Raw genomic sequence first — 23,988 nt, forward strand, 5'->3', positions numbered from 1 at the left:
CAGGGTCAAACACCTACCTGCATTCCATCCCCTTCTTCTACCGGGCGAAACTGAGACTTGGGAGGAGAAATATCCTGCCAAAGGTGACACAGCAGCAGGTGGCAGAGGTAAAAATTGGAATCCACTTCTCGCTGGCTCCAAAGCCGTGCTTTTACAAACTACGTGCTACTCCCACCCAGCCCAGCCATCCCACCTCTGCTGGAAACCCGTGATCTGTTCTAGGCACCATTTAGCTCATGTCTAAAGGAGAATATGGTGAAGAGCTTGGAGAACATTTTGAAAGAGGGAAGGAGATTAGTAAACCAGCAGGTACCAGAGTGTCATGGTCGGGAAAGACAGGGCTGGGACCACAGAGCATGACAGGCTCACCTGGTTGAAGGGGATACAGAACTGTGACACTGAACTGACACCCCAAGGATGTCAGGTGAAGCGGGGCGGGGTGGGTATGCAATTGCATGTGCAGAAATCCAGAGGTGAGAGGAAACCCAGCATGCTGGAGGAAGTAAAAACTGTCAGCATGACTGTAGCACGGAGTATGTCGGGAAGCAAGCACAAGGCTGGAGGGGCGGGCAGGGGCCAGGCCCCTGGAGCCTCAGGGGCTCTGCTGGGGAGGGCGCCGTGCAGGTGGGACGGGATCCAATGTACACCTTCAAAAGATCACTCTGGCTGCTGGTTGGAGAAGAGACTAGAGGAGGAAGGCAGGAGGGAGGGCAGTTGTTTGGAGGCCGTTGCAGAGTCCAGATGGGACATGGCAGTGGTCTGGATGAGGGCGGTGGCTACAGGATCGGGAAAGGGGAGTGGCTTCAAGAGGTCAGCAGTGAATTTACACAGCTCCTTTCACTGTGCAGCTAAGGGCAGAACGGGAGGTGCTGCCACCACCCTTCTGATCAGAACCACGGCAGATGCCTCACTCATCCTCTCTGACCAGGTATTTCAGATTCATCCCACTTTACTAAGCACCAACTATTTACTGATTGATTGTCTGGTTAGGCATCAATCCTTTTTATATTTATTCAACAAGTACTTGCAAAGTACCTGTATGTACCAGGCCTTGTGTTCTGTGCTGGAGATGAGAAACGAATGAGATATGGGTTCTGCTCTCTAGCAGCACAGTGAGGGGGAGGCTGACCTATTAGCAGGTAAGTTGTGGCATCAAGAGCTTTGAGGGCCAGAGGAGGAAGCTCTGCTCCAAGAATTAAGCAAAGACCCCACAATAGTGTGGCTGGGTGGCCAATATCTTAAGAGATGATATATTTTTCAGCTGGAGAAGGAGTAGGAAGGGCATTCCAAAATTACAAATAGAATGGGCAAAGGCCTAAAGACACAAAAGGATGTGCACGTTCCGGAACATTGAACCTCCAGAGTGGCTGGAATGATTGTGGCAAGGGCTCCAAGACACTGTCCCTCGACGCTCAGGTTACAAGGTCATTTTTCTTTATTTTTCAAAATCAAATTGCATCCTCTTCAAGCTCCTACTCACCAAGGTCAGGGAGAAGTTTCGTATTATTCCCTTCTTTATAGCTCCCCCTCCCTTGGGTTCTGACAGAACTCAGAGCCCAGGAAAGATGGAGCTGGAGCAGAGCGCCTAGTTCTCCCTGTGGAGATCACTCATCCGTGTCCAGGCCCAGGTGGTCCATTGTAAGGTGCTGTCTCTGTTGGGAGGCTCTGCTGGTCCCTCCATGTCAAGCACTGCTGCAGAGACCATTATCAAGGATTTTGTTAACTTCTCCCCTGGGGCAAGGAGAACCCAGATCGCTGGTCACAAAACGTCTAGTCTCTTCTTTGGGGGAGGGAGGGTGGAAAGACTGGAGAGGGAGGGTGCATTAATTCTTTGCTGGTGAATCCACAGCAACTGGAAACGACACAAATTCATGACTCAATACCCTTCCTGTTCTAGGAGTAGAAAAAAGGTACAGCTCGCTGCCTTTGCAGACAGGAGAGTAAAGTGAGGAGAGCTGGATGTGTCTGAGCTCACGTTCATGGTCACCCGTGGTCTGGGTTCCAGACTCAGGGTCAGGTCTGGGCACTGATGCATGGCCCATGTCTTCCGCAGGTGTGGCAGTGTGGCGGGAGCGTGGAGGTGCTGCCCTGCTCGCGGATTGCCCACATCGAGCGAGCCCACAAGCCCTACACCGAGGACCTCACCGCCCATGTCCGCAGGAACGCCCTCAGGGTGGCTGAAGTCTGGATGGATGAATTTAAAAGCCATGTGTACATGGCATGGAACATACCCCAAGAGGTAGGAAGCCCCCGTGGGAGTGGGTTTCTTGGGGGTTGATGGGGAAAAAAAACAAACCTGAGATTCAACCCTTCTTCCCAGGGGACAGCCAGAGTCTTGTTTGCCATGCTGGAGTGAATTCTCAAACCCTAAGATACAAGATGTTGAAGAAAAGGGGCTGACTATAGGGTGCTAAGGCATGTGTTACCCACCCCATCCCTGGTCACCTCCTCCTTGAAGTTGGGCTCCTTCCCTCCAGACAGCAGTGTCCCCATTCTATGTGAGAAAGTTGGACTACGTGGCTCCAAGGTTCCAACATGCTCCCAGGTTCTCAGCTTCTCTGACAATAGATATTTCATGGTCCTGGATTACAAATATCCAAGTAATTATCAAAATTCACAAAATGCGCCTTAATTTCCCTGTAGACTAGATTCAAACTTCTCCGTTGAACCTTTGACCAGACCAATAAGAAATATTCCTATGCCTCTGGGATTGCTTGAGCCACATGGATGGGGCTGGGCTACATTCCCACATTTTTTAGGCTACTTTTAACCCTCACAGAACCTCATCATCGCCTGCCACTGTCCTCTAGTCCTCTAGTCACCCACACTTAAGAAGTGTGAGAGAGAAAGCAATGTTTCTTTGGTTGTTCTGTTCAGCCTTGCTGTGTGTCATATGGAAATAACCTTGGACCGCTGGGTTGGGAAAACCCAACAGATGCCAGCTACGGGATCCCTATCTGCTTGCCAGCTGGTCTGCCTGGAGATCATTGCTTATGTTGCATTTTATGTGAAGTGGATCTGTTGACTGCATGACCTCTTGCTTTCCTCCCAAGGCCATGGCTTCCCCTCGTGAGTCCTTTAGAAAGCCTCTGCTCTGCTCTCTCTTCCTAATAGGGCAATGATTGATCTTTGCTTGAAGTTTCCATATGAAGGCCTTCTTCCCCGATGTGTCCACCAAGCTAATGTTTTGCTCAGGCTGAGTGATTGAGAAAGTAGGCTGGGTCATGGGTGGGAGCTTTCAGGCAACCCCCTCACTACCATGACCAGGGGGAGGGGTCTTGGGTTGATTGCATCCTCCTACGATCAGTGAGATTTCAGCAGTTGGGAAGAAGAATGGGGAACCAAGCAGTACCAGCGGGAGTGCAGCCAGCCCTAATGAACCAGCCCCAAAGGCGGCTCTGACAGTGGGAGTGTTTCTAGGGAAACGATGGTGCCTTCTAGCCCCATCTGTGGCTGTGGGCGTTGGATCACGGCATTCTGGGCAGGATGCTGAGCCCTGCTGTGGGTGTCCTCTGATAGCAAAATGTTAAGCACACTTGGAAACTCCCTAGGAGTTCACCAGCGAAGCAGTGTGGATCCCCGGCTTCTGCAAAGGACTGGGATCCTGTCCATTACTGTTGTCCCCCTTCTGTCTGCACCCCAAAGCTGCAAACTTTGTAGTCCTCCCCCCACCCCGATTGGAGCTGCCAGATGTTGAAATAGACAGCACATCCAAAGAATAGTAGAGAAGTGAGTGAGTAGAAGTAACTGGAAAATGATGAAACTCAGTGTCTGCCTGGGACTCCTAGAAGTGTTCAAACCAAGTCAAGTGGGTGGGGCTGGGGGGTAACACAAGAAAGGCAGATGAGGGGTGGAAATGTCCAGGATGAAGCCTTAGGAGGAGAAGGAAGGCGTCAGCGTGTTTCCTCTTGACCCCCCTGTTCGCTTCTATGTCCAGACTCCCTCTTCTACCTCTTTCAGGCCTGTGGAAAGAGTCAACACTTTCCCACCTCCCGTCCACTTCTCAAGTCACATCCCAATACTACCTCGAAGCTGCTTTTGACAAAGTCATCATGGGCCTCCTAACTGCTGGATTTAATGGCTATTTTAGAGTCTTTCACTTACAGGATCCCACCTTGTCCTTGAAACTCTTCACTCCCTTAGCTCCAGGATTCCACACCCCAGAACATTCTCATCTCTCCGACTGTTCCTAACTCCTGGTGGGCAAGGCTCACTTCCAGTGGTTGCTTAACTGCCCCCCAGGGACCCATCCTTGGCCACCTGCTCTCATGATACGTATCCCCAGGGTAATCTCATCTACTCTTGGGGTTTGCACCACCTATACGTTGAGGGCTTCCTAGTTACTCTCTCTAGCCTGACTTCTGCCTTTGGCTTCAGACTTTCAGCCACACATCTTCTCCTGGGTGTTCCCACAGGCCCTTCAGACTCAATCTGACTGAAACTGTGTACATCTTTCTCCCCCCCGAGTCTGCTTCTGTTCTTATTCTCTGTCTAAAGTCATGATGCCACCATCTGACCAGACATGTGAGCTTAAACCTGAGTGTCTTCCTTTAATCGTCTTCCATTCCCAGTCCATCACCGAGCCCACCTTTCCATTCCTCTCACTTCTGAGTTCAGGCCTCGTCTCTTCCTCTGCAACAGCCTCTGATTGGTTTCCTGGCTCAAGTCTTAGCCCTCAAATTCATACTCCCCACTGCCCAAAGTCATCTTTTTAAAAAACTCACAGCGACCGTGTCATTGTCCTACTTGAAATCTTTTTAAACGACTCTCCATGTGCACAAGATCAGGCATCAAGTCCGGTGTGAGACATGGATCTAAGCTTTCTCCTCCACCCACCTCTCCAGCCTCACTACCCACCATCCTTGTTTTGGAGGCTCTGCAGACAGCATGGACTAGGGCAACTGCCCTGAGCTCCCTGTCCACACCAGGCTGTTTCTTGTCTCTGTGTGTTGGCCCATTTTGTCCTCTCTGCTTAGAATTCCTCCCAAGACCTCTTCCCCAGCCTCCACCCTTACCAATTCTCCTCCATCATTTTAGACTCAGCTCCGGTGACCTCTTCTCTAGGAGCCAGCCCCAACTGGGGAGAAAGCCCCTTTTTGCCTGCGTGTCTCTGTCATTGCATCATCACCCTGTAAGAGAATGTTCCGTTGTCTGAAAGTCTCTCTCTCATTAGACCAGTGAGTCTCAAATCTGGCTGAACTTTAAAATCACTTGGCCTCCACCCCAGAGATTATGATTTAATTGGTTTGGAAGGGGACTTTTTTTTTTTTTTTTTAAAGAAAGCTCTTTGGGGATTTTAATGTCCATCCAGGGCTGAGAACCACTTCACTAGACCATGGGCTCTCTGAGGACAGATTTTATTACTCATATCTGTGTCACCAGGCCTGGCACAAGGTGGGGCACGTGGGCAGCGCTCAGTAAAACCTCACTAATTCTTGTTAACAAATGAATCTGCTGGCCATATGTGTGATCCCTTTTTCCCTTGGTCAGTGGCTCCTAAAAGCAGATCTACAGACCAGCTGCATCAGAATCACTTGGAGACCTTTTAAAAAATACTGATTCTGGGTCTCATCCTCAGAAATTTTGATGAGGAGGTGTATAGTGGTACCAGAATCTGTAAAAATCTCCCCAGGTGCTGGTTTGGGGAAACCAGGTTTGGGTGACACTAGTTTAGCTAATCTTGCTTATCTTTCCAAACTCACCCTTAGCATCACCTACTCCAGGAAGCCTTCCTTGACTGCTCTCCTCCCTTTCCCCTTCATCCTGGCTGCCCCACACCAGGGGATGGACTAAGGGCCCCTCTTCCATTGTCCCTCAGCACTCTCTGCGTCCCACCGTGCTTCACACTGTGTGCAGAGAGTCTGTTTATTTGTCTGGATCTTCCAGACTCTGCTTTCAGGCAGACTGTGACTTCTTCCTATTCATATGCATGATGCTTAGGACAGCGCCTGACACAGTCTAGGCACTCAATAAAGATGAGTTGAAAAAGAAAGAAGAGGGAGGAAATGTGGGTGCTGCATCCCTCCATGTTTTCCCCAGTAATTTTCCCAGCTGCCCTTGATGTGGCAGCATCTCAGTACATTCTGTTCAGTCACAGGCACGTGTGTTCCCGATTTACTTAACCTTTCGTCTACGGCATCCCAACTGCAAATGTAGAGCTGGAACCCTTCACCCCTGCCTAGTGGGCTCCATGGAGAATTAAATAAGTTAATATGTGGAAAGACTTTGATCAGTGCTTAGCAAATGGAAAGCACTAGAGAAGTGTTAACTCTTGTTGTCGACGTGATCACCCGCACCCTCTGCATTCCCGCCCCAGCTTTAAAATGCCCTTTCTGGGCAGTCATCCTCCCTTGCTTCCTTCTATGCGGAGTCCTTCCTGGGCCGTGCACTGAACAGAACCAGCTCTCACTCACTCCTTAATCACATTCAGTCCCAAGCTTTTGGAAATCCAGAGGAGCCTTCCATTCATGCAACCTCTACTTTATTGAAAATCCGTTTGCTTATCCACAAACAAAGTCAGTCTGCAGCAAAGCATCAATATTTTCTTACACAGGGTTCAGGAACTCTAGACGCGCCCCTGCTTTCTGTTGGCCGAAGACGGCTGAGGGCCAAGGATGACTCACCACGGTTCTTAGGCAACAGCCCTTCTTTGGGTTTGGCTACAAGGAATTTTGTGTCTGGCTGCACACACAGGCAGGAATACTGGACAGCTTTTTGTGTGGCTAAGTACACTAGTGTCCTAGGGCTGCCAGAACAAATTACCACAGACTGGTGGCTTAAAACAACAGAAATGTGTTCTGTCACAGTTCTGGAGGCCAGAAGCCCCAAATCAAGGTGCTATCAGGGCCGTGCTTCCTCCAAAGGCTCTGGGGGAGGATCCTTTCTTTCCCTTTCCAACTTGTGGTGGCTCTAGGGGTTCCTTGGCTTGTAGATGTATCTTTCCATTCTCTGCCTCTGTCTCTATTTGTTCAAGCCTCCCTCTCCTTTCTCTTATGAAGATGTAGGCTCATCCTAAATCCAGAATGATTTCATCTCAAGATCTCTAGTTACTTATCTCTGCAAGATCCTATTTCCAAATAAGGTCACGTTCGGAGGTTCTGGGCAGACATGGTACTGGGGAGGGACACTGTTCAACCCTCTACACTAAGTATTTGGTAAAGGGGGAAGATACATTTATTGTTTTCTAATAATAAAGGTCAAGGTGACCTTCTCTGAGAATGTTTGCTTATTTCTCAATTTCCTCCCCCTGCTCTGAAAAAGAATTTGATGCAGTTTACAGTAAACACACAGTACAGATGTGCTGAACCGTTAAAATGGAAAGGCAAAAGTCCATTAATAAACAGGAAGAGGAAAGGGACATGATATCCAGACACGTAAGCTGAGCAAAACTCTGGTTCTTGAGTCTCCTAGAAGTTAAAGTAGAGATGGACTCCCGATGGATTGTCTCTCTCCCACTTTTGATTAGATTATAAGTAGAGAGACAAACTTTCCTTTGATCCTGAATGTAGAAAGGAAGTTTTCCCATGGGAACCTAGATTTTTAGGAAAATGCAGAGGCCTTCCTGAGGTAGGTTCTTCTAATTGCTTTCCGTAAAAGCGGAGACAGGGCTTCCCTGGTGGCGCAGTGTTTGAGAATCTGCCTGCCAATGCAGGGGACACGGGTTCGAGCCCTGGTCTGGGAGGATCCCACATGCCGCGGAGCAACTAGGCCCGTGAGCCACAAGTACTGAGCCTGCGCGTCTGGAGCCTGTGCTCCGCAACGGGAGAGGCCGTGACGGTGAGAGGCCCGCACACCGCGATGAAGAGTGGCCCCCGCTTGCCACAACTAGAGAAAGCCCTCACACAGAAACGAAGACCCAACACAGCCAAAAATTAAAAAAAAAAAAAAAAAAAAAAGCTGAGACAGTGTTAATTTGTCATCACATAAAGGCAAGTATAGCATGAAGTGAGAAGACCTGGGTCCAGGCAAATAGCTTTGTGATGTGAGGATAAAGTGCAGAGAAGTTTAAAGAGTTAATAGTTAACAGATGTCTTGGGGTAGGGAAGGGGTGAGCAGGATACATTTATTGTCAGTAGCTAAGTTCACTATTTCATAAATATTTTTTCAACTCGGTCTCATCGGTATAGTTCAGGCGCAGCGCTAGACTGTGGGTACAGAGATCAGCAGAACATGTTTCCTGATCGTCAGGGAGCCGGGGTCCAGCAGAGAAAGGCCGAGTAGCAGTTGCTGGGAGGGCTGCCGGCAGGAGCCAGGGAGCAGACCCATCAGAGACAAGGTCATCAAGAAATATTCAAAAGGTATATCCTCACTGAAATTGCACCCTAGGAGTCTGGAACTTAAACCTTCAGGCTGTGGCAGGTTCAAATTTTTACATGACCTGAACTCTGGTGGGCAAAAATAAATGTATTTCTTCTATATCTACATTTTGTTTTGACTCAAGCCCCTGTTGACTGATATCAAAAATGTGTTCTGATCATGTCCAGATACATGCAGCAGCCATCTTTGTGACTTTTCCCAGACATTTCAGACTTGAACTGTCAATTTCATTATTTTCCCAACCCCTGTAACTTGATCCCAGAGTTGACGGCAGAACCAGATGGGGTCACACTGCCAGCACATGGACTGCAGTGTCAGTGGGAGAGAGCTGTAGGTGCTTCCGCATCCTCCTCTGTCTCTGCTCTGGGCTTATGTCTCATGAGGTACCACGTGGCCCCCTGATCCCTGGCTCCATGGTGTCGTCCTCTGACATGTCACCCATCTCCATCTGATCCCCAGCTGGAGGGACCCCTTTCCATCCTCTGCTGTGGCATCAGCTCTTCCTCAGCTGCTTCTGTGCCCTGTTCAAGAGCTGGGGTGCAAGCCCAGGGCTTCCCCTCTGCTATGGGACCACAAGAAACGCAGGGGCTTCTCTCTCGCTCTCACTCAAGGACACATCCATGTCTCCATGTCTACTCCTTGTCTGCTGCATGTCGATGGCTCAAGGGCCACCTCTCTGGTACACCTGGGAAGTGAGAGACACAGTGCTGTCTATGCTAAGCCCCCCCAGGCCTAAAGAGAGAGAGGCTGCTTCTGCCATAGGGACTTGGTCTTAAGAGGCAGAAGGGCAGGCTCCTAAAAATGCGCCGGGTAAATTTTAATGCACAAACTCCAGACCCAGGTTGATTGGGTTCAATTCTCAGGTCCACCACTTGTTAGCTGTGGGACTCTGGGCAAGTCATCCAGGAAGTCACTGAACCTCCCTTTGTCTCAACTCCTCATCTGTAAAATGAGGATTATATTGTGCTCCCTCATAGGTTTAAATGGGACCATGTACATAAATTTAATATAAGTAAAATATAAATATATGTGCCTGTCTCATGCAGAGCATAGCCTGACACATTGTGTTATGTATGACTTAGCTGCCATGATCCTTAGGAATAGTAATATAATTAGCATTATTCCATCTTTAACTCTTTCCCTTCCCTCTTTCTCTCCCCCAGCAGTTCAGAATCTCTCATCTTATCTCTTGAGGTAGAGAAAACCTTAATCAGACTGTATTCTTCCCATTTCTTTCACTTATACAAAGACTACAGCTTTTTTTTCTTTTAGTAATTTTTAAGGATTTGCTTCTTTATTTTCAATGGCCTTTGATGACAGTCCCCATCAGTGCTGATCTGATGTTTCACAGACCAAACGGGGACAGTTACGGGCCAAGGCACACGTTGGGAAGTGCATGAGTTATATTCCCAGGTTGTTCCTTCACCAGACAGTCTCCAGAACCATGGTTGGGGAGCTTCAGGGAAAAGCTGTGCCCTGGTGGTGGCTGAATCTCTGTGTTTGCATCCTGTGCAGGACTCAGGAATCGACATTGGGGACATCACTGCAAGGAAGGCTCTGAGAAAACAGCTGCAGTGCAAGACCTTCCGGTGGTACCTGGTCAGCGTTTACCCAGAGATGAGGATGTACTCAGACATCATTGCCTATGGGGTGGTAAGGAGCTTACCCCTCGGGGTTTCTCCCAGACACAGACAGAGAGCAGGACCAGAGAGAGTTGTGGAGAGTCAGGGAGGGAAAGAGCCTCTTCGTCCCCAGTATGGTACCTGTGGTAGACCTGTGGACAAGAGGCTGATTTCTGGAGCTGAGCGTGAGGCAGCCTATGCTTTCATAGCCCAAACCTCTCCATTCCCTTGAGAGAGGTGCTTAGTCTCTCCTTTACAGTCCTAAGCAATTCAGCTCTGGCCCCAAACCTGCATATCCCACTTAATAAAACAAAAACCTGAAGTCAGGTTAAGATTGCAAGACAACGTAACAAACTCCATTGTTCCTCAAGCATGGGTGCCTGAAGTTCTACCAACCAGCCTGCATGCCTCCCCCACCCACGGGGTTATGTCTTTCACTCACACAGAGCCTCCTGGTAAGGCATTCTGGGAAATATAACCTTCCTGAGTTTGCTGTATTCTGAGGCATGTTTTAGTACCACTTATTGATTGGCAGCGAGCAGTTCCCCTAGCAGAGGCAGCAAGATGGAGGGACAGAGCAGAGGGTTTGGACCTGGTTCCAAAACTTGACCCAGCCACTTCCTGGGCAAGTGTCTTAATGTCTATTGGCCTTAGTTTCTTCGTATCTTAAGTGTGGTAAAATAATACTGTCCTCGTGGGTAGAAGAAAGTCTCAAATACATAAATGTATTTTGTGTCTAAGGTTAAAATACTTTGAACATTATAAACTCTCCCATTCTTCCAATATCCCCAGGACCATACAACTCTTAAGGTATTTTAAATACCTGATTGATTTTTGGATATCTCACCTGGTTTTTGCTGACTGAACGCATAAAGATTTTCTATGACAGTTAAGCCCTCAAAACTATCCCCTGGGGCTACCGGCCTTACCCCCACCCCCTGCTGTGTTACAGATGGGGCAACAGAGAGGCAAAGTGACTTGCCCATATTCACACAGTTAATCAACAGTGAAACTGAGTCTAAAACATCAGCTTCTGATATCACTCTCATTCCTCCCTTTGCAGTGTTCCCTCAGACCTTTTAGATATCCCAGGATGGAAATTTGAAGGAAGAACTGAGGCCTCTTCCTTTGATGACCTGTGCTCAGAACTGAGTTCAAGGCCTGCCTCGGCAGGAACATTATGGGTACAATATCAGCCTGGGAGGGGAAGAATCCTTGCTGAAGGGTTGGCCTCAGTGTTCCCTGGGGGCCTCCCAACTCTCACATCCTAGGATTCTAAAGGAGACTGAGCCAAGGTCCCAGGAACTCCCCACTTCCCACCCTCCTGCAGGGCCTCTGTTGTCCCTGGAGGCCAATCTGTAGGAGGGGGTCATATCTTCCCACAAGAGTCCCCATGGCATGGCTGACATGTCCTGAGAGAACCGCCCAGTAGCCTCTTGCCTCTCTACTTCCCAGGCTGGGAAGTAATTCAGATGTCAGAAAACTCCTCAGCTGGCACTGCCCAGCTGTTACCTGAGGCTCCAGATCTTGTCATCACCATGGAAACACACTGGACTGTGAGGTGCCCATCAGTCCCATCTACCTCCCCAGAACCATCCTGAGGATGTGGCAGTTACTGGTACTCCTACACTCAGCCTGTAGCAAGTTGTGTATGCTGCTTGGCCACTGTTGAACCCAGCCCAAACAGAACAGTTACGCTACTGTGGCTCCGGAGAAACTATTGGCCCAGACCTCTGGGAGCCAGGGCAAGCTTCTGGATTCATGGTCTCACCAAGCTATCAGCTGTAGCTAAAGAGTATTAGCCAAACTCAGCCAGAGAAGCAGGGAAAGCAGTAACAGTGGAGGTGTATGCACGCAGCCATTGCAATTCTGGGTCTTGGCCCAGGGCCTTCTCGTCTTCCAAGCAAAAGGGTCTCATCTTATGAGCACATACAGCAGGTTTACCATGCAGTCTCCTCACCACCACATCCAGAAACCTTTGGTTGGTCAAGTAGTAAGTGGCATATACAGGGTTGTGATCCAGATCCGTCTGAGTCCACAGCTGGGGCTGTTTTCACTCTGTTGTGCTGAAAAACATCCACTCGCCATCCCAGAGGGCTGAGCTGCGTCAGCCGTTCCTGGGGCTGGTGGAGGTCTCTGACCCCCTCCCTGCATGTTCATCTGCCAGCTGCTGTTCAGGGCCCAGCCAGCCCCCGTCCCTCCTGCCTCCTCAACAGGCTGGGTTCTTACATGAGCAGAGATATGCTTGCTTGTCCAGGAGCATAATGAACTCTTAGTGGGGGCAGTAAGGTAACGATGGGCAAAGCAGGATGCAGCACAAGAGCAAGAGGGTTTCTGGGGCTGAATCTTCCTTCCTGGTGATGACTTTTATTCTGAAATGGAAAGACCAGATGTCTTCTCAGGGGCACGTTGTTTTTTTTTTTTTTTTTTTCTTTTTCCCTTCCAACTCATGCCTAAACTGCATTGCTCAGGTCAAATAACCCCCTGGGATTCTCAGGCCATTGTCAAGTCTATATAACCCTGCCCATTAATCCAGTAATAGGTCCCACTAATGCCTCCTGCAGGCTGAAGGGCCTGTGGGCCCCGCTGTGTGGGCATGGGCATCCGCCTGGATCACCGAGCTCAGGGCCTGGGAGATGGCATGGCTTTGGATAATCCCGGCTCTGGTGCTGATAGTAGAGATGGAGCAGCATCTGGAAACAGACATGCCTGCTTCTGAACATAAGCTTTGCTGCTTAATCACTATGTGACCTTGACAGTTTGCAAAACCTGAAAGGTTATAGTCACATCACTTCATGGGGCATCTTTCACAGTCTCAGGATTGTCTCCATTTGCATTATGGAAAGAGCTTGGACTCTGGAGACTGACGGACTCCAGCTCTGCCGTTTGTCCAACTATGATGCCGTTCATTTTCTTCATTCATTCACACATACTTACTGTCTAATATGTGCCAGGGCTGACCCACGTCGCAGGCAGTGAGAAAGCCTGAGAGCTAGTCTGGTGACTGATAGAGGAGACGAGCAAGTGGAGAAGCGACAAGAATGCAGCGTGTGAAGTGCTGCAATAAGAGAAATGGAGGTGTTGGCCTCACACCCAGATGTGGGTCAGGAGAGGCTTCCAGAGTGACAGACAAGCTGAGAACCACAGGAAGAGGAGGATTCAGTCAGGGGAAAGAGAAGGCCAGGGCAGAGGGTCCATGCAGTGGGAACGGCATTACAGACCTAGAGGTGTGCAGAGCTTCCTACTGTAACACACTTCTTGCACCCTTAAAAGAGATAGTATTACCGATCTGGCTATGTTATCTTGAGAATTAGGTGGGATAACGCATGGAAAGCACTTCACCTGGGACCTGGCACATAGATGCAGTCATAAAAGCTAGTTTCCCTGAACGGCCTTCAGAAAGGTTATAGCGGTAATAACAGCAGCTAACAATTATTGCACATTTGCTATTTGTCAGGCCCTGTGCCGAGTACTTGTAGATATTGTTTCAGTTAATCCACAAACCTATGAGGTTGGCACTAGTATTATCCCTATTTGAGAGAGAAGGAAACAGACAAAGAATAATGTTGCTTTGTCCAAGGCCACACAGCTGGAGCCAGGATTCTATCTCTGCCTGTCTCTCCCAACTTCCTCAGCAGACCACCTGCTTAATGGGGGGTGGATGACACAGAGCCAAGGAGGACTTTATCAAAAGGCACCACCCACCCCTCATTCAGAGGCCAGCTTTGGGGATCCAGGGGAGATCCAAGTCTGACATCAGGGCTTTCTGGAACTTTCTCTTTGCAGTAGAAGTTAGCAGGTCTCACTGATGGATTGCAGTGTTCAGCTTCAAATGTGACACCCACCCCTCCATGGTCTGTGGGAGAAGTCCAGAGAGTATTTGCATATGCTCCTCCCACACAGGCCAGCCAAGTAGTTAGTTTATGATAGAGGATGTGCTACATCGATGCTTCTGAGGCCCTGCCTAGGGAACTGACACATATTCATATTTCTGCAGAACCTCTAAACTTCAAGTTTGAGATTGAGCTGCTATCACCCAGTAAAGGAAAGGGATCTCAAGAGAAAACAATTTGACTCTGTTCCTTGTCCCCTGTCAAGAACAGGGGACACATAGAGCACACGTGGGCCTTTGGTTATCTCTTACATTTCGCACCCCCTAACTGGGTTCACTGCACTCCTGCCACATCCATCAGGGCTACGAAAACTTAGCTGCTGTCTGCCTCTGGCCTTCCCCAGATAGATGAGCCACCTGTGGCCCATTGCCCTGGTCTCCCCTGGATTCTGATCTCCAGCCTCCTGCTGTGAACAGAGTGCTTTGATTGCTAAGAAGAGCTATTGAAGCTAGCTCTAGTTTAGGTGGGTAAAGATACCACAAACTCTCTCATGGGCTTAGGAACTAAAGTACAGCTGTACATGAGCACTCGAGCTGGGAAGCCACTAAAACCGCAGCGGGGGCAGGATGATCTCTCTTGTCTCTAAATCTATCTGCCTCCTGCCTCATCTCCTCCTTGATCACAACTGGATTCCTCCGCTTGCACATGGCCCAACAGATCCACCATACCCAGTCTAAATGGCCTCACCATCCTAGCGGCCAGCACCCACTGACCATGGTGTCTGGTCTCTCATCTGGAGTCCTAGGACAGAATAAGAGGGTAATGAGATAGTCACATTCCAGAAAGAGAAGGACCAGGAGAGGGGAGGAAAGAGAGACAATTGTTAATTCATTCTAAGCTATTTGTTGGTGCCCGCCATGGTCTACTCAGCTATGGCATGGGAGCAGGGCCCTGTGGACCATAAGCTGCCCTTTCCAAAGGCTGAGAGTGAGCTTAAGTTAGAACGGGACATTGAATATCGGCTTTCCTACCTAGATGTGGTAAGACGTTGGTTCATGGTACCCAGACATTTGTTCTGTTGTTTGCCATGTGCTTGTAGGTGAGGATAAGAGATACCTCTCTCTTCTCCTGCTCCCACTCTGGCCCCCTTCTTTCTTATTTTCCCACCAGACCTCCCACTCTGGAGAACCCTCATCAGCTGGGCCTCCGCTGGGGCCTGGCCAACCACTGCTGGATCTGCAGGAAGCAGAGAAGGCCTGGTCCTAGAGGATATCCCAGGCCCCCAAATAGCTGACATGTTGCCCACTTCCCTCACCCCTCAAGAACAAAGACTTCTATCCATGGACTTCTGAAGGCCATTATGCTACCCTTGTGCAAAAGGAGGGGGTGAAAAATCTCGCGTGTGTGCATGCATATCTTTTATTTTTACCTAGACTATCTCAGCTCCCCAAACCCAGCTTGCTGTTTAACAGCATCCTAGTATTTCTCCTTCAGAAGAGGCTGGTCTGCCCTCAGCACCTTGATGCAAGGCAAAAGCTGGTGCTTCTTGGTTTCCATAGTATTCAGGGGGCCTCGGATTGATTATGGAAGCAGAGCCTGTCTCAGTGGAATGCTTGTTTCTCCTGACTTAATGCATCTGTTTCTCTGTTCCTTTCTCTTTGGTGTGGCCGCCTCTCCTCTGGTGTTCAGCTGCAGAACTCTCTGAAGACTGATTTGTGTCTTGATCAGGGTCCAGACACAGAGAATATTCCTATCGTGTACATCTGCCACGGGATGACGCCCCAGGTGAGTGCTCTGAGCGATTCCCCATGCACGTGGGTGACTGGTGTGGGGAAGGAAAAGCTAAACTCTGTCGTGGCTACTCTGGGCCCAGAGGCCTTGGGAGCTTTTCATTAGGAAGTATCCTCACGAGCCAAAAAGAGAATCATACCTGCCATGCCTGGGAAGGAGTCTGAAGGAGCAGATGCTGGGACGCCAGGATCCCCTGGGGTGGGGCACAAGGAAGGCGATACATCTTTAAAGAGGAACACCTGCCCCCATTGGGGAGACTGTGTGTAAATTACAGGCCTGGCTCTGGCAGCCATGCCTTTCCCTAGAAGGAGGAAACCCAAAGTTCCCCAGGCTCCCTGATGTCTCAGAGTCCCTTCAGAGTGCCACTTCACAGCCTCAGGCTCTGCCCTTTAGTAGATCATAGCTGGGACCAAAATCTATAGCCATGAGATCCTTTCTAGCTCCTCTGACTTTCTGGTGGAGAATAAGGGGAAGCTACCAGGAAAGTGAGTTATCCCCCCCAAATTCTCCATTCATAGCCTAGGCTTCAGATATCTGAAGAGGATGTTGAGACACTGGCAAGAGAAATGGTTTATTCAACAAAGTACAATGGGCAATTCTTGACCAAGAATGCCATAGACTGACCTGCTATGACTTGACATTTTCAGAGTTTACTTATCTTACCTCCAGAAGTGTACAATGATTTTTAAAAGGTATCCTAGTATAGAAGATGTGTATATTTGTGCAATTGCAATTTAGTGCTTAAAAGAGTTGTTACCTGCCTAAACACACAGCTAGAGGATATTGCGATGTGTGTGTACCTGGTGTACTATGCCGAGACTTCCCAGCAACTGCCCGCTGTGATCTCCACCACCTTGTCCTTTTTGTGGGCCAAGCTGCTGTGACATTACTGAGTGGTCAGTCACAGGTCAGCAGATCACACTGTCTTCACACCACACAGTATAGCAACTCATTCTCCATTATTACAATGGTGTGACATTTTTAATGAGTGACTATTTTTATGTAAACTTTTTATTGACATAGAACATATATACAGAAAATATACAAAAAATCCTGTATACAAATCATAAGTGTACAGGATTAATGAATTTTCAGGGCAAATACACTCATGTAACCAGCACCCAGGTCAAGAAAAAAACATTATTGCTTGATTTTGAATTTTATGTAAATAGCATCATAGGGTATATGCTTTCTCATGTTGGCATCTTTCTTCCATCATATCTGTAAAGTACTTCCTTACTGTTACGTGTAGTTGTAATCTGCTCATTTTTGTTGCTATGTAGTATTGCATCTTATGAATATACCATTTTCACTATATAGTCTACTGCTGATGGACAGTTGGGCTATTGCTAGGTTGGGAGTATTATGAATACTGCTGCTATGAACATCTTGGTCCATGTCTTTTGGTGCACATATGTACTAATTTCTTTTGGATTTATACCTAGGAGTCGAATCACTGAGTCATAGGGTTGACATATGTTCCTTTTTTAAATTAGTTATCTATTTTATACATATTACTGTATATATGTCAATCCCAATCTCCTAATTCATCCCGCCACCCTCCCCCCAGCTTTCCACCCTTGGTGTCCATATGTTTGTTCTCTACATCTGTGTCTCTATTTCTGCCTTGCAAACCAGTATATGTTCATTTTCTGTAGACAGTACTACCTACATTAGTCTACTAGGGCTGCCATAATAGAATGCCATAGGCTGGGTAGCTTAAACCATAGAAATTTATTTTCTCACAGTTATGAGGCTGAAAGTCCAAGATCAAAGGGCCAGCTGAGTTGGTTTCTGCTGAGAGCTCTCTTTCTAGCTTGCAGATTGTCACCTTCTCGTTGTGTCCTCATGTGACAGGGGGAGAATGAGCAAGCTCTCTGGTGTCTCTTCTTAAAAGGACACTAATCCAGTTGGATCAGAGCTGTACCCTTACGACCTCATTTAACCTTAACTTGAAGATTTGGGAAATTCTTAGCCTGTCCATTTTGCAAGAAAATGAGAAAGCTTCTTCTGGAGAGAATACCAAGAGTGTGACTGAACAACCATCTGATTAAGAGATCATGGGGGGGATTCATGGACTTAATCAGTCATCTCACAGCAGAAGGCATCAGTAGAGATGGGCTTATACCAGCAGAGACACCGCCAGTTTGAACTAAAGAAAAAGTGGGGCAGAGTGAAGGAATGCTTTTGGACTTCTTGGATTCTATAAGATGGGACCATATAGCTATTCAGTTGTGAACATGCACTATTCCTCAAGAAAAGGGAAGAATAGTACTGAAGGTGATTTAGAGATCATCAGGGCTGCCACTCCCACCACAGGCCCAGGGGTAAGGCTGTTCCCTCAAAGGATGGGCCTGCTGCTCTGGTTTCAGTGGGCAAGGATGACCCTGCCCAGTACCAGAGGGGTAGGGCCAAAGCAGCAAGCACCTTGGGTGGGACCACTCCAGAGAGCTCAGCCCTGCAGAGCCATGAGGGTGATGCTGCCACCCCAGTGGACCTGGAGGGCAGAGTATCGAGACAAAAGATGATTATTCTTGAGCCTTAAGATCAAGTGGAATTTGCCTTGCTGTGGTTTGGGCTTGCTTGGGGGCCCATCAACCCTTTCTTCCTTCCAATTTCTCCCTCTTGGAACGCGATCATCTATCCTATGCCTGTCCCACCATCACATTTTGAAAGCACATAACTTGTCTGATTTCACAGTTTCTTAGCTGGAGAGAAATTTTGCCTCGGGATGAATCATACCTTGTGTCTTACACATATCTGATTTAGATGATATTTAGATGATATTTGGACTTTAGACGAGTTGATGCTGGAATGAGTTAAGACTTTCGGGACTGCCGGGTGAAATGAATGTATGTTGAATGAGAGAAGGAAAGGAATTCGGGGGGCCAAGAGCAGAATGCTATTGACTGGTCACCCCAAAATTCACGTGTTGCAGTGCTAATCCTGACTATATTCGGTGTAAGGAAGTAATTAGGTTAAATAAGGTCATAAAGTCGAGCCCTGATTTGAGAGGATTGGTGTCCTTCTAAGAAGAGCCACCAGAGAGCTCATCATTCCCTGTCTTTCTCTCTGCCGTGTGAGGACACACCAAGGAGGGGGTCGTCTGCAAGCCAGGAGGAGAACTCCCTCACAAGAAATGAAATGCCAGCACCTTGATCTTGCACTTCCAGACTCCAAAACTGTGTGAAAATAAGTTTCCATTGTTTAAGCCGCCCAGCCTGTGGCATTTTGTTATGGCGGCCAGAGCCATCTAAAATACTGTCAGTTTTTCAAAGTAGTTGTATTAATTTTTTTCTCCCACCAGCCATATATTAGAGTTCTAGCTATTCCCCAGTCTTGCCAGTATTTGGTACTGTCTTTTTAAACTTCTAGACATTGTGGTGGTTGTATAGTGCTATCACATTGTAGTTTTAATTTGCATTTCTCTGATTATAAATGCAGCCAGGCACCTGAGTCTTCAGTTGTTCGTGAGTGTGAGTCAAGATGGCCAGGTCATAGGCAGTTCGGTCTTTGTGTAAATTCCCTCTCTGCTTTGTAATGCTTACGATCAAGAACACAACAGGTAAACTTTCTTTTAACAAATCTGTGTGGAAATGTGCAGGGTTGGTGCTTATCTAGATCACTGACCAAGTGTCAGGTGTTTCCTCCGTGGGATGATGGGGCCTGTCTATTCAAGCAGGGGCTGCCAGTCTGCCAGCTGCAGATGATTCAATATGGGGCAGTCTGTGTTGTTAGGAGTGTGGATTCTGGAGCCAGCTCTCCTGAGTCCAGATGTCAGCTTTGAAACTTTCTATGTGGTTGTGAACCTTCGAGCAGGTTTTTCAATTTGGGCCTATTTTTTTAACTGTAAATTATGGATTAATAACGGTATATACCATAACGGTTGTTGAAAGGATGTAATACATTTAAATAGTGCTCTATAAATGTTAGCTATTAGTATTGCTATAATGATAATATTATTATTATTACTGCTCATTGAGCCTTGCTCAGTATAAATACCCTCAAGTTTCTAACTCCAACCCACATTGGACTGACTTTCCTTGATGTCATGTGCCATGTGCTGTGGGTTCCTGCTCTGGTTAAAGCCGACCATAGACTACAAGACCATTTTGCTATAACAGCAAAAATGCAGTGGTGTAGGGGCGAGGGCAGTGAATGGGGTGTCAGGAAGCCTGAGTCCTAGGCTTGGTCTTGCCACACATTTGCAATGTCACCTTAACCCTCTCTGGGCCTTTATTTTGTTGTATTCTTTTATTGAGGTGTACACTAAAGTACACACATCTTAGGTGTACAGTTCAATGAGTTTCCACATTTGTAGACACTGTACAGGCACCACCCAGATCAAACTCATCGTCCCAGTGGGCTTCCTCATTGCGCCTCTTGGTCAATACCTCTACACAAAGGTAATGACAATCCTGATCTCTAGCACCATTGGTTAGGTTTGTCTGGGTCTGTATTCTTATCTGCAAGCAAGGAAGTTGGACTGGCCATCTCCAGGCCCAGCTCTGCCAGCTGTCTGACAATCTGCTTACCTCGAATTCTTTTGTTCTGAAATTCACTTGGCCTGGGAAGCTGTGAGTTTGTGCTGTGCTTGCCAGGAATTCTGGGAGCTGCCTTCCCTTGATGCTTTGCAAATCAGCTTCTCCATGTGGAGCTGCAGCAAGCAGACTTGGGTCCCCCTCCCCGTTCCCCACAGAACCCTCGTATAAGTGGGCTGTATATGGAACACTGGGTCCAGTTGCCCTCTCGTACCAGGCCTGCAGCTGAGGTACACAGCCCAGAGGTAAGGAGGCTTGAGACTAGCCTCAAATCACACACATTTCCCAGAACAGAGAGGTGTAGGTACTCTGCTATGGCAGAAGTTTGTTGAGTATGGCCTTCCCGGTGAGTTGGGAGAGCTGGGGAGAACTGGGTCATCCTGGAGATGGGCTGCGTATCCTTGGCGGGAGTTCCTCCATCCACTAGGGGTGGACATGGGTACAGGGGTAAGCGATGGGTGACGAGGCAGGGCCTCTGGCTCTCAAGGCTTCCCAAAGGCATCCACTAGCCCTTAAGAATTTCATTGGCTCATGGAAGAGACGAGAAAAGGAGGAGCTCAGGGATATCACCTTAGTACAAGGTCAGGGTACATCTCAGAAGGGGACTATGGACAGATACAGGCCTCAGGGATACTCTGAATCTCCCAGACTTGGTCCAAATTAAGTGCTCAATATGCATTTCCAGGAACGTTTTCCTCTCCTACTAACAGCTCTCAGTAAATCTCTTGGTACCATGGCCACAGAGGTCAAGGAGAACCCAGGGAAGTTCACAGACGGGACTGCCACATTCAATTATGCAGGTTGTGCACTGTACAACTCCAGAGAAGGGATGTGGCACCTTACATTGTTGTCTGGGGAACAGAGACCTGCCCGAGGTGACAGTCTTTCTGGGCTCTGTTATGAAACCTCACATGTTCCTCCCCGAGCATCACACTTGATAGGAAGCGTAAAAATGTTGAAAGGCAAATGATGAGGTAGAGAGTGGTCAAGAACCAGACTACCTGGGTTCAAATCCCAGCCCTACCACTTACTAACCCAGTTCCCTAGATAGGTGTCATAACTTCTTTGTGTCAATTTCATAACCTATAAAGTAGAGATTATAGTAGTATCTACATTTTAGGGTTGTTTTAAGAATTTAATAAATTGATGCACATAAAATACTTAGACAACAAACCTGGTACACAGTCATTGCTTACTAAATATTGGATAATTATTACCAGATTGGTAAAGAGATTCAAGACCATGTCCTTACGAATGGGAATTGTTTAGCCTGGAGACGAGCAGATTTCAGAGAGACATGAAACTTCCAAAATTATAAGGACACAGATTTTTTGACTGAGTGTAAAGGAAACTTTTCCCAGTCATTGGCTCAGGCAATGGTGACCTCTCCATCATCAGAGGTGTCCAAGCCATGTTTGGCGGGCTCCAGGGGCATTGTGAAGGGTTCCTATGTCATGTGGATGCTTAAGCTGAGAAATCCCTAAGGGCACTCCCACGCTGAAGTTCTTTGACTTTTTAATTCATTACCTTTTTTTATTTTTCTTTAACGAATGAGAGTCCATAATTTGCCAGACACTGCTCTTGGCCTTGCGAGACAGTGATGGGCCATATGGAAGTCACTGCCCTCACGAAGTTGCCATTCTAATGCTGGAGACAGACTTTTCTATATTATTTCATCCTTTAGTCTTCAACCCAGCCAGGGCTTGAACTCTTTTCTTTCTTGGGAATTATGTGGCCACAATTGAGCTGCATGCCTTGGATTTCAGCCAGGCAAGAATGGTGAAGGAGGAAGAGGACAAGAAGGCAGGACTGCGACCTGGCCAAGTTCATCCTGCCGACTTTGAGGATGAACTTCCCTCCGTTGTTTCCTTCTTCCAAATTTCTGAGGTTTTTTCATTTGGGGTTTTAAAACCAGAGAGAACCTGTATCAGCCAGGTAATAATCAATCCCCAAACCTCACTGGCATTAACCAAACAAGTTAATTTTGTCAATTCAAAAAAGTAAAACATGTTACATTAAACAAATTAAAATGAACAAGGGGTAAAAACGTATTTAACTCCTTAATAAGGGAAACAGTAAGCAGGTACTGAAAGTATTTGAGGAACTCAGTATCTGTAAGCATTTTCTAAAAAAGAGTGTTAGAATAAGATTATAGATTAGGTACAAAAGTAGTTAATGTCCTACAGGGAAATAAAATCATAGCCTTTAATGTGATCTTTTCTACCCAGACAGGAATCTAGAAGTTAACGTTTAACTTCATAGTGTCTGGGTACTAATCAAAAGGTAAATAACAAAGTCAAACACAGGTATATTCTCTTGGAAAATTCCATACTCTTGGGTGGGCTTGTTAGACGATGCTCCAGTTATGATATTGAAAGGATAGATTAAACTCCCGTCCTTTTTTGCCTTATTTCCAGGTTTTAGGTAGTTCTCTTAGTCTTTTCACAAAGTTGTCTAAAGGTGTGGGTGACTCTCCAGGCCCTTAGTGACTTGGGTACCCTTGTGGATTCACAGTTGAAGCACATGGCCTTTCCCCGCATTTATTTCCTAGAGCAGCCATAACAAAGGAGTGCAGACTGGGTGGCTTAGAGAACAGAAATTTATCATCTCACAGTTCTGAAGGCTAGAAGTCCAAGACCAAGATGCTGGCAGGGCCATGCTCTCTCCGAAGGCCCTAGGAAAAGATCAGTCCCAGGCCTCTCTCCTTAGCTTCTGGTAGTTTCTTGGCTTGGGGCAGCATAACTCCATCATCACATGGTGTTCTCCCTGTGTGCTTGTCTGTGTCCAAATTCCCCCTTTTTATGAGGATGTCAGTCATATTGGATTAGGGGCCACCACTCCAGAATGACCTAACTTAAATAATTACATCTACAGTGTAATTATTTATTACACTTATTTCCAAATAAGGTCACATTCTGAGGTACTAGACTTCAACATACGAATTTTTGAGGTACACAATTCAACCCCCCAACACCCCCAAAGAGGAAAAGTGTGACTAGAAACCTGACTTCTGTGCCTCAGACAAAAAGTGCCTCGTATCACTTCCTGTCACATTCGATTCACCAGAGCTATCACGTGGCCCTGCCTCACTAGAAGTTAGGGTTTTCTGGGTGCCCGGGAAGCCTTGTCTCTGCCACACAAACTTAGGTATTTTCTAAATCACTTCCTCCTCTGACAAATAAGAAAACAAGAAAATGGCAACTGGGGAGGTGAACTACTTGCCTTGGGGTCACAGCACAATCTACTGGCCAAGACAGGGCTAGGAAGGATGCCTGTATTTTGTGTTCCAGTTTCATTCATTCATTCATCAAACACATGCTAGGTTGTCTTTCAGGAAGTCCTCATACTTTGGAAAGTTTCATTTCCCTTGAAGAACAAATTTGGTCTAGTGATAGAGTGGCCTTGTAGAGCAACTTATAGTAGGGCCCAAAGACATCAGAGACCCAAAGGCAGCTTGGATGAGGAAGGGGGGTGGAGTTCACATCTGTGTTTCAACCCTTTGAGAGATTCTGCTTAAACGTTGTTTAAAAAGTTCACTCTGGGGGCTTCCCTGGTGGCGCAGTGGTTGGGGGTTCGCCTGCCGATGCAGGGTATATGGGTTCGTGCCCCGGCCCGGGAGGATCCCACGTGCCGCGGAGCGGCTGGGCCCGTGAGCCATGGCCGCTGGGCCTGCGTGTCCGGAACCCGTGCTCCGCAACGGGAGAGGCCACAGCAGTGAGAGAGAGGCCCGCGCACCACCCCCCCCCAAAAAAAAAAACCAGTTCACTCTGATAGCATTGTGATATTCCTGGGTCTCAGAGAAGGCCTTGGGTAGGAGAAAGCCTAGTGTAACTAATCAAATTAGTGAGGAGAAGTTGCTGCAGAAGCATGCTAATTGGTTAATGG

At 47.6% G+C, this 23,988-nt stretch overlaps 1 protein-coding gene across 2 annotated transcripts in view; it reads left to right on the forward strand.

Annotated features, from left to right (window-relative positions):
* Window positions 1-23,988, forward strand: part of GALNT18 (polypeptide N-acetylgalactosaminyltransferase 18) — a 349,313-nt gene that overhangs the window by 278,090 nt on the left and 47,235 nt on the right. For both annotated transcript variants that reach the window (XM_059067917.2, XM_067038607.1), the window contains exons 7-9: window positions 2,054-2,239; window positions 9,832-9,969; window positions 15,461-15,556. In XM_059067917.2, coding sequence (XP_058923900.1) covers window positions 2,054-2,239; window positions 9,832-9,969; window positions 15,461-15,556 — 420 coding nt within the window. The remainder of the gene's footprint in view (window positions 1-2,053; window positions 2,240-9,831; window positions 9,970-15,460; window positions 15,557-23,988) is intronic.

Source organism: Kogia breviceps, chromosome 7, assembly GCF_026419965.1.
Source record: "Kogia breviceps isolate mKogBre1 chromosome 7, mKogBre1 haplotype 1, whole genome shotgun sequence".
In the NCBI taxonomy this organism is placed as follows: Eukaryota; Metazoa; Chordata; class Mammalia; order Artiodactyla; family Physeteridae; genus Kogia; species Kogia breviceps.